The sequence below is a fragment of the Danio rerio genome, chromosome 1, assembly GCF_052040795.2.
Source record: "Danio rerio strain M-AB ecotype USA chromosome 1, GRCz13ab, whole genome shotgun sequence".
Classification (NCBI taxonomy): Eukaryota; Metazoa; Chordata; class Actinopteri; order Cypriniformes; family Danionidae; genus Danio; species Danio rerio.
The window spans coordinates 11,175,022-11,185,708 of record NC_141021.1 but is presented as its reverse complement, the minus strand read 5'-3'; the positions used below and the strand labels follow the sequence as shown (position 1 = coordinate 11,185,708).

The 10,687-nt window shown below is 37.1% G+C and overlaps 1 protein-coding gene across 6 annotated transcripts in view; it reads right to left on the bottom strand.

The window, feature by feature from the left end:
* Positions 1–881: 881 nt before the first annotated feature.
* The window catches only part of rgs11 (regulator of G protein signaling 11), a 27,927-nt gene continuing 18,121 nt past the window's right edge, over positions 882–10,687 (bottom strand). For 5 of the 6 annotated variants that reach the window (XR_015475779.1, XM_087235875.1, XM_087235876.1 and 2 more), the window contains exons 12-17: positions 10,479–10,592; positions 9,004–9,119; positions 5,622–5,709; positions 3,161–3,299; positions 2,508–2,590; positions 882–1,405 (exon numbers count right to left, since the gene is read on the bottom strand). Coding sequence is in view for 4 of the 6 variants with exons in the window: in XM_087235875.1 (XP_087092001.1) it covers positions 1,270–1,405; positions 2,508–2,590; positions 3,161–3,299; positions 5,622–5,709; positions 9,004–9,119; positions 10,479–10,592 (676 nt within the window). In the remaining 2 variants the exon portion in view is untranslated. The remainder of the gene's footprint in view (positions 1,406–2,507; positions 2,591–3,160; positions 3,300–5,621; positions 5,710–9,003; positions 9,120–10,478; positions 10,593–10,687) is intronic. The other variant, NR_144689.1, reaches the window with a different exon arrangement.

The following is a 10,687-nucleotide window of genomic DNA, read 5'->3' as shown; positions in this document are numbered from 1 at the left end:
AAGTATTAAAAGTTGATCAATTATGATAAAATTAAGGAACTTAAAAGGCCCTTGATCGCGTTTTTACGAGGTCTTTAATGTGGTTCAAGCGTTGTCCAAAGTGTTTTCAGTCACACTAAAGCATACCGCGCCAAACCCCAAGTGAACCGCGCTTAGGCCCACCTCTTCCAACCGGGCCAGGGCTGGCCAAATGAATCGTGCTTGAGCCTGATTCAGTGCTCTCACACTTCACAAACGATCCATAAAACGGGCCTGGGCACGATTCGGATAGCATAGTGTGAGTAGGCCCTCAAACTTTAAACAGTATAGGCTACTCTTGCACTTCATCCATTATTTTGGACATCTCATCTTCCCTTTCTGCAAAGCCCACTCTCTGCTTTTTCTCTGGTCCCCTACCATGTCCCGCTACATCCACCCACAACCCACCTGCAATTAATCATAAGGTATTTTTTTATTACCTGACCCAAAGATTATCCGCAGTGCCCGCGGATTTAACCGCCATCTGCGCATCACTATTGCATACTCTTTGGTTGCACACTCATAAGTATAAACTTTTCATTTACAAAAACAGTACATACTTTTAGAGCGTAGTATAAGTGTATGAACTGGGGCGCAACGCAGGTCTTGTTTTTGAATCTGCCACTATGCTGACACACAGGCATTTGTAGCTCCACCCTCTTTTAAAAAGAGCTTTATCTCATTTAAATTTAAAGTGACAGTCACTAAAATGCCACAATTTGTATCAAAGCCCAAATGGAGCCATTTCAGAGATTTATAAAACATCATGAGTGTGGTATTTTGTGCTTAAACTGCACATACACACTCTAGGGACACCAGAGACTTATTTTACATCTTGTAAAAAGAGGCAAAAAAAAATCTACTTCCAAATGTACACATTTATTTTAAAAGACATCATGTTGATTTATGTAAACGGAGGCAACAGTAAATGTATAACACAAAGAACATTTAATATCAAATAAACACGTTAAAAACATGACAAATGTGCGAAAGATTTGAGTTACACATTCATAGAAGAGCTGAACGTTTACTGTATGTGATTGTGATTATGTTGAATGGCATTATTGCTGTATCTTTAAAATGCAAGCCTGATATGATGAGAATTATTTTTAAACAGTAACCTAGAGGCTAAAATATCTGCTTTGTGGAGCACAAAAGGAAACAGTGTAGTTTCCTTTCCCAAGTGTGTTAGGTAACAACATACGGCAGAAAATAAATTCAAGTGTTTTAAGCACAAGCAAATATTTTGTGTTACAGCCTGGACGCGGTTCCAGAATTGCTTTTGACAGAGTTTGAGTTTTTTGCCTTCCCATCATCCTCTGTGGTATGGGTGACGAGAGCAGGCGAGGGGCTGGAGTGGCGCTGCCGACGCATGAACGGGAACACACTGAACACAAACACACACACAAACTTTTGTTGAAACTGTGGTCTTTGATGACTCGAAATGATTGAAATGATTCATAACAGTTGTATTCTTAAGCTCAAGATGCTTAGGTAGAGTCTAGTGGGGATGGAGCTGTGGACACTTGCTCTGTAAAACTGAAATATACTCCGAGCTCCGGTTGTATACTTCGGTTGTTGTGTCAGGCCCATAGCCAGGGGGGTGTTCGAGTGGTTCGGAAGAATAACCCCTCACTGACAAAGGTCCAAAATTTATCCCATATATGAGCTCGTTTGTCCTATTTTGACTGCTATGATAAATAGTGAAAATAACCCATCCAAAAAGGCTTTAAGACCAAGCGGAATCCTCTGTTGGCTGTCGCTTCGCTGCAACTTCAGTTATTCAGTTTTGGCCAATGCTAACCAATATTTCATTTTGCAATCTGACGTAAGTTAAGTCATCTTTCGCTGCTGCATTGTTTTTAAACAGAGAAAAAATTTTACAAGTAACTTTTATTCTAAATCTTGGACCTTATGCTGAAAACAAAAAATAAGCAATCAAATGGTGTGAAGGACCAAAAGTGGACCATATTGAAATTGATTTGAATACCAATTTGGTGATTTTTACCAATTTTTACAAGCGAGGCTAGAAAAACAGTAAAGTTCTACAATATTATTATTATTATTTGTATTATTATTATTATTATTACTACTACTACTACTATTATTGTTTTTTTTTTCCAATGTTCAAACTAAGGAAAGTCCAGTTTGTTATATTCCTATTAAATGACAATAGACTACAGTTTTTAATTTAAAACTTTAACAGATTCCTAATTTTTTCTATATGATATATGATGCAATAAATATGTATTTTAAAACTAAGTATGTCTCAAATGTCTTTATTTAAATCTTTAGGAAATATTTTTATATCATATTTAAATCAAAAAGTGTGATTATGATGACCATCCAACAAGTTATTTCAGCTAAAAACAGTGCTTAAAATATCACTAAAATGGGCGAATAACTGCAAATGGTCCACTTTTTGAGAGAAAAGAACCACCCCTTTTACCAGGCTGGCTACGGGGCTGTGTATGTGTGTGCGGTTTTACCTTTTCTTGGTCTCCTGTGGCACAATGGCTCTGGCCAATAAGCTCTTGTAGAGATCAGATTTCAAATAGCGAGGGAACGAATCCTACAAAAAACCCAAACCACGTCTGTTGAACTCTGGTAAGAATAATCAAATGCATTTATAGCATCTTTTTACATAATAAAAGCATTTTTTACACTATTAACATCCATTTAATGTATCTGAAGTTAAAAGTAATACTGTTTTTTCCTGATAAATGCAGCGGGCTGCACGGTGGCGCAGTGGGTAACACATTCGCCTCACAGCAAGAAGGTCGCTGGTTCGAGCCTCAGCTGGCTCAGTTGGCGTTTCTGTGTGGAGTTTGCATGTTCTCCCCTTGTTCGCGTCGGTTTCCTCCGGGTGCTCCGGTTTACCCCACAGTCCAAAGACATGGCACAGATGAATTGGGTAAGCTAAATTGTCTGTAGTGAATGAGTGTGTATGAATGTGATGGGATGCAGCTGGAAGGGCATCCGCTGTGTAAAAAATGTGCTGAATAAGTTGGCGGTTCACTCCACAGTGGCTACCCCAGATTAATAAAGGGACTAAGCCAAAAAGAAAATGAATGAATGATAAATGCAGCCTTGGTAAGTGTAAGAGACTTTTCGATTTTGAGCAAACAGTTAAACGCTCTACCTTTTTCATGAGGAAGTAAATATGCATTTGAGCATCATCCAAAACAAAACGATGAGGACGCTTGAGCCCTTCCAAGGTTTTTTCCATGGTCTTGCTGTCGATATTCACCCAGCGACTTGCACCAGGAGCCAGAAACTGCCTGAAAGATCACAAACAGAAGAAAACTCAGAGGCACTGAAAGACGTTATTGAATATGTCAAGGAGAGTAGCAAAGTTAAAAAATTATACATACACTCAAGCCAGAAATAATTCATACCCTGGCAAATTCTGACTTAAATTTTCTTTATTTAACTAATTATTTTCTGACTTTAAATTTGGACTTAATTTCTGACTTAAACTTTCTTTATTTAACTAATTATTTTCTTTATTTAATTTATTTGTTACCAGTAATGACACAGGCTTCGCCCAAAACATAATAAGACGATGGACAAGAGGAGTCACTGTGGGAAAAAGATATTTCGGAGCTTTTGTTTACATTTGACAAAAACATTGTCAGAATTTGCCAGTCATTTCAGGCTTGACTGTATTTATTTCATATTTCAGTATGCTTTTTTGGCCTTCAAAAATTAATTAATTCATTTTCCTTCAGTTTCCCAGGGATGGGTTGCGGCTGAAAGGGCATCCGCTGCGTAAAAGCAAGCTAGATAAGTTGGTGGTTCATTCCGCTGTGGCAACCCCGGATTAATAAAGGGACTAAGCTGACAAGAAAATGAATGAATTAATTTTCCTTCAGCTTAGTCCCTTTATTCATCAGGGGTCGCCACAGTTAAATGAACCGCCAACTTATCCAGCATATGTTTTACCCTGTACTGGAAAACACCCATACACTCTCATACACTACAGCCAGTTTAGTTTATTCAATTCACCAATAGCACATATCTTTGGACTGTGGGGGAAACCAGAGCACCCGGAGGAAACCGATGTGAACATGGGGAGAACATGCAAACTCCACACAGTAACGCTGACTGACCCAGCTGAGGCTCGAACCAGCGACTTTCTTCCTGTGAGGCTACAACGCTGCACCACTCTACATTATATGATATAGCAATGTATTATTATTATTAAATCTTTACTTCTGTGGCAACAACAATCAATGTTACGTACACTTACAACAACAACACTTCAGTGAAACAAAAATTTCTATCATAAGCGAGACATTAAATTTAAACATATAAACCACAAAACCACTTTCAGGAGATTGATAACTACTCCATATTCCAAGATTGCCAGATGAACAGAAGCTGATCACATGGCAGCAACTCAATGCATTTAGGCATGTAGACATGGTCAAGATGATCTGCTGCAGTTCAAACCGAGCATCAGAATGGGGAAGAAAGGTGATTTAAGTGACTTTGAACGTGGCATGGTTATTGATGCCAGTTAGGCTGGTCTGAGTATTTCAGAAACTGCTGATCTACTGGGATTTTCACCACAACCATCTCTAGGGTTTACAGAGAATGATCCGATAAAGAGAAAATATCCAGTGAGCGGCAGTTCTGTGGGTTCCAATGCCTTGTTGATGCCAGAGGTCAAAGGAGAATGGAGAGGTCAAAGGAGAAAGTCACTACTGAGGTATGCAGAAGAGCATCTCTGAATGCACAAGATGTCCAACCTTGAGGCGGATGAGCTACAGCAGCAGAAGACCACACTATGGGGCACTCCTGTCAGCTAAGAACAGGAAACTGAGGCTTCATTTGGCACACACTCACCAAAATTGGACAATAGAAGATTGGAAAAACGTTGCCTGGTCTGATTAGTCTCCATTTTTGCTGCCACATTTGCATGGTAGGGTCAGATTTTGACGTCAGCAACATCAAAGCATGGATCCATCCTGCCTTGCATAAATGGTTCAGGCTGGGGGTGGTGTAATGGAGTGGAGGATATTTTCTTGGCACACTTTGGGCTCATTAGTACCAATTGAACATCGTGTCAACGCCATAGACCACCTGAGTATTGTTGCTGACCATGTCCATCCCTTTATGACCACAGTGTAGCCATCGTCTGTTGGCTACTTCCAGCAGGATAATTCTCCATGTCATAAAGCGTGAATCATCTCAGACTGGTTTCTTGAACATGACAATGAGTTCACTGTACTCAAATGGCCTCCACAGTCACCAGAACTCACTCCAATAGAGCACCTTTGGGATGTGGTGGAACAGGAGATTGACATCATAGATGTACAGCTGAGAAATCTGATGCTGTCATGCCAATATAGGCCAAAATCTCTGAGGAATATTTTCAGTACATTGTTGAATCTATGCCATGAAGGATTAAGGCAGATCTGAACTGGTACTAGTAAGGTGTACCTAATAAAGTGGCCAGTGAGTTTATCTATTTAAACATTTTGTACAAAAAATACTTAAATATTAATATTTAGCAAACTCTGCAAATCCATTTTGCAAATCCACCTAAAAACAACTTTAAATCAACAAGTGTCAGGGATAAATATTTAAGGTCATACTTGTAAACCTCGTCCACTTTCTCGGGAATTTTGGAGCTCTCTCCATGACGAACGTCCTCACAGGCCTGCCAAAAGCACAAGTTCTCCGCTGATAATGAGGGAAAAGCCAAACAAACAGCAAAGAAAGGGGACGAAAGAAGACGATGAGAGGGGAGGAATGAGAAGGGGAACAGGGGAGACAGAAACACGAAAAGTCGTTCCATTATTCATACACAGAGAGAGCGCAGCAGGATAAAAATGGAATCTATTAAAGCTCCAAAAGTGCAAAAGGGAACGACAGTTTTGGGACGCCATGGAGAACTGGGTTGAAGTGAAAGAAACAGTTTTATATAACAGAAGACTTCATTTGAACATGTTAGAAATATTCTTTTGAGGTAAATTTAATATATAAATGTAGCTTATCAATCAGTATTATTTTAGTATGACTGAATATCAATACCAAATCATTTTCCGGTCAGAAAATTTGCTGTAAATTGATCAAAAGTGACAATAAATATTCAAATTCATTCACATCTTCAAAGTAATAACATCTCTGAGCACTTTCAATCTGGGTTTCGCCCCAAACACAGCACAGAAACAGCCCTTACTAAGGTTGTAAATGATCTTCTCTTAGCTGCTGATTTTGGTTTTCTGTCTATACTTATTCTTTTAGATATCACTGCGGCTTTTCATACTATTAGTCATTCACTATTATTGGAACGACTGGCTTCTGTAGGAATAGCTGATAATGCACTTCGCTGGTTCTTTTACTATTTAAGTGACAGAAAACAGATAAAGAATAGATGCTCTGATCCTGTTTCAGTCGTTCATGGTGTTCCTCAAGGGTCAGTATTGGGGCCACTTTTATTTATTATTTATATCTTACCCCTCTAGGTCATATATTTCGTTCTTTTGGCATACATTTTCATTTTTATGCAGACGATATCCAAGATTAAATCTCCACAAGACCTACAACATCTCACCCCCCTTCTGACCTTACTATATGTTTACATGAGATTAACATATGGATGATTAATAATTTATTTAAGTTAAATGCCAGTAAAACTGAAGCCCTTCTGGTTTTATCTAAAGCTCAAACTTTTACTCTGTTTATTGATAACTTCCCAGTCAATTTCTCAACCCACGTGAAAAGTCTTGGGGTTATACGGGAGGGCATGCTCTCGTTTGGTTCTCATATTAGTAAGATCTCACGTTCTGCCGTTTTTTCATTTGCTGGTTTAATATTATGCTGATTGTTGTTTTTACTGCTTGTATTTTTATGATGTGCTTGTGCTCTGCTGTAAGTTGTCCTTGAGTGCTTTGAAAGGCGCCTAAAATAAAAAGGTATTAATAAATATTTTTATAATGTACCATGGGATTATTATTGTTATTTTTTTTTTCAGATTACAAGCATAAATAAAAAATAAATAAATACTGTGTGTTACTGTTTATTCGTTCATATTTTGAAATTGTAAATATATAAATATAAAATATATAAAGCTATAAATAAGTACAAATTATATACATTTTTGTGCCTTTATAACTTGTTACTACACAAAAAGAAATTAATATTTTCAAGCAGCACACTGTTTGATAGCGTTGTTGGCTGTTATACCCACCAGATGGCGCCAATTGTCAGTAAACCAAATATTCATTCATTTTACTTGGGCTTAGTCTCTATTTCCGAGGTCGCCACAGCGAAATGAACTGCCAAATATTCCGTTATATATTTTTCTAGCCGCAACCAAGTACTGGGAAACACCCATACACTCTTATTTACACACACACACACACACTCATACACTACGGAAAATTTCATTCTTTCATTTTCTTTTCGGCTTAGGCCCTTTATTAATCAGGGATCGCCACAGCGGAATAAACCGCCAACTTATCCAGCCAATTTTTACGCAGTGGATGCCCTTCCAGCCGCAACCCATCTCTGGGAAACATCCACACACATTCATTCACACTCACTGCGGGCAATTTAGCCTACCCAATTCACACTATACCACTAATCACTGAGCCACCATGCTGATCCCAAACCAAATACTAAATTGCTTAAAGAAACAATTGTTTTTGCAGATAGCCTCACTTTCAATAGTTTCCCCTATTTAAATAGTTGAGTTTTACCATTTTTTAAACGCATTCAGCCAGTCTCAGGGTCTGGCAGGAGCACATTTAGCTTAGCTTAGCATAAATCATTGAATCAGATTAGACCATTAGCATCGCTCAAAAAACATTTTTAAAAAAGAGTTATGATAATTTTCCTCTTAAAGGCTTGACTCTTCTTTGGTTACATCATGTACTAAGACCAACGGAAAATGAAAAGGTGCCATTTTCTTTCCAGACATGGCTAAGAACTATACTCTGGCAAAATAAACAAAGGAACTTTTTTGTTGTACCATGATTTTACATGCAATGATATAATGTTATGTTATGTAGTTACCTATTCTGCAGCCATGGTACAGTAGCAAAGTTCCTTTATTTTAATGCCGGAATGAGATTATAGTAGTATGGTTCCTATATATACAGTTAGAAGTCAGAATTATTACCCCTCATGAATATTTTTTCCTCCAATTTCTGTTTAACAGTAATAGGATTTTTTCAACACATTTCTAAACATAATAGTTTTAATATCTAATTTCTAATAACTGATTTATTTTAGGGGCAGCATGGTGGCGCAGTGGGTAGCATGTTCGCCTCACAGCAAGGTTATTTTATCTTTGCCATGTCGACAGTAAGTGATATGTGACTAGATATTCTTTAAGATACTAGTATTCAGCTTAAAGTGACATTTAAAGGCTTAACTAGGTTAATTAGGCAGGTCAGAGTAATTAGGCAGGTCATTGTAACATTGGTTTGTTCTGTAGTAAATCAAAAAAAAATATTGCTTAAGAGGGCTAATGAAATTGACCTTAAAATGTTCGTTCAAAAATTAAAAACTTTTTATCTAGCCAAAATAAAACAAATAAGACTTTCTCCAGAAGAAAATATATTAAAGGTAATACTGTAAAAAATTCCTTGATCTGTTAAACATCATTTGGAATTTTTTTTAAAAAGAAACAAACTGTTTATATATATATATATATATATATATATATATATATATATATATATATATATACATACATATATATACATACATACATATATATATATATATATATATATATATATATATATATATATATATATATATATATATATATATATATATATATATATATATATATATATATATATATATATATATATATATATATATAATTTTTTATTTATTTATTTTTTTTTATTTTTTTATTACCAACTCTAAAAAACTATAACATGGCACCAGTACATTTCCTAAAGGTTGTTTAGAAAAGCATTGATAAGCATTTTAACTTTTCATAATAGAGTAAGTTACCGCTGAACTCTTTCTCCAGATAAATGAGGAACTCTTTTCTGCCCATCGGGTCGTCCAGCAGCTCCGTGAAGCTGAAGCTCCAGCGCTCCACACGCAGTTTAGTGGGAACAGTAACCCTGAGTCAGCAAAACACAGTTAAACAGAGCAAACACTGACCTGCAGGCTGGACATCAATATACTGCAGGAGTTCAGTAAAATATTCATTCATTCATTCATTCATTTTCTTGTCAGCTTAATCCCTTTATTAATCCGGGGTCGCCACAGCGGAATGAACCGCCAACTTATCCAGCAAGTTTTTCCACAGCAGATGCCCTTCCAGCCGCAACCCATCACTGGGAAACATCCACACACACATTCGCACACACACTCATACACTATGGACAATTTAGCCTACCCAATTAACCTGTACCACATGTCTTTGGACTGTGGTACAGGTAAAACCCACACGAAGTCAGGGAGAACATGCAAACTTCACACAGAAACACCAACTGAGCCGAGGTTCGAACCAGCTACCCAGCAACCTTCTTGCTGTGAGGCGACAGCACTACCTACTGCGCCACTGCCTCGCCTTCAGTAAAATAATAGAATGTTATACACATTAACGTTCAATATACTGTTAAAATTCATCCATGTTTCATGTATTCTTCCCCCCAAAAAATCTGAAATGTTTGTTATCAGGCATCACATTTTCTTGTTACAATAATAATTGCTAAAGCGTTTTACATTCATTCATTCGGCTTAGTGGAATGAACCACCAGCTATTTTGGCATATGTTTTACACAGCGGATGCCCTTCCAGCCACAAGCCAGTAAAGGGAAACACTTATACACTCTTGCATTCACACACATACTCATAGACTACGGCCATTTTTTTTTTTTTATCTAATTCACCTATAGCGCATGTTGGACTGTGGGGGAAACCAGAGCAGCTGGAGGTAACCAGAGTATTTTCAATTAATATCTCAGAATTGTTTTAGACCAATTACCTACTATATATATATATATATATATATATATATATATATATATATATATATATATATATATATATAATAAATAGCCTATAAAGTAATGAGCACCATGGCAAAAACAATAATCAAAATATCCTTAAAATAAACAGAAAATTGTTTAATCATAAATCAATATTCTCTGTATGTTGAAGTGACAATAATAACAACATATATGTATTTGTGTAAATGTAAAAGCGTATATGTGTTTCCCAGTGATGGGTTGTAGTTGGAAAGGCATCTGCTGCGAAAACATATGCTGGATAAGTTGGTGGTTCATTCCGCTGTGGCAACCCCAGATTAATAAAAGGAAAGCAGAAAAGAAAGCAGAAAAGAAAAGCAGAAAAGAAAATGAATGAATGAATGAACATATTTGTCAATTTGAGGCATTTGTGAATATAATGATAATGATCTGTCATAGCTCACAGTTTAATCAAGATTATTATTAGTGTGTGTTGTTGTGACTCACGCTTCAGAGTTCATGTTCCAAAACAGCACATCATCTGTAATCCAGGGATTGCTGGGAAGACACCCTTGCATTATGGGGTCATGAGGCTGGTACTGCTCACAGTACTTCACATAGCTGCACACATACACACACACACACACACACACACACACACACACACACACACACACACACACAAGCACAAGCACGCACGCATGCACGCACAAGGA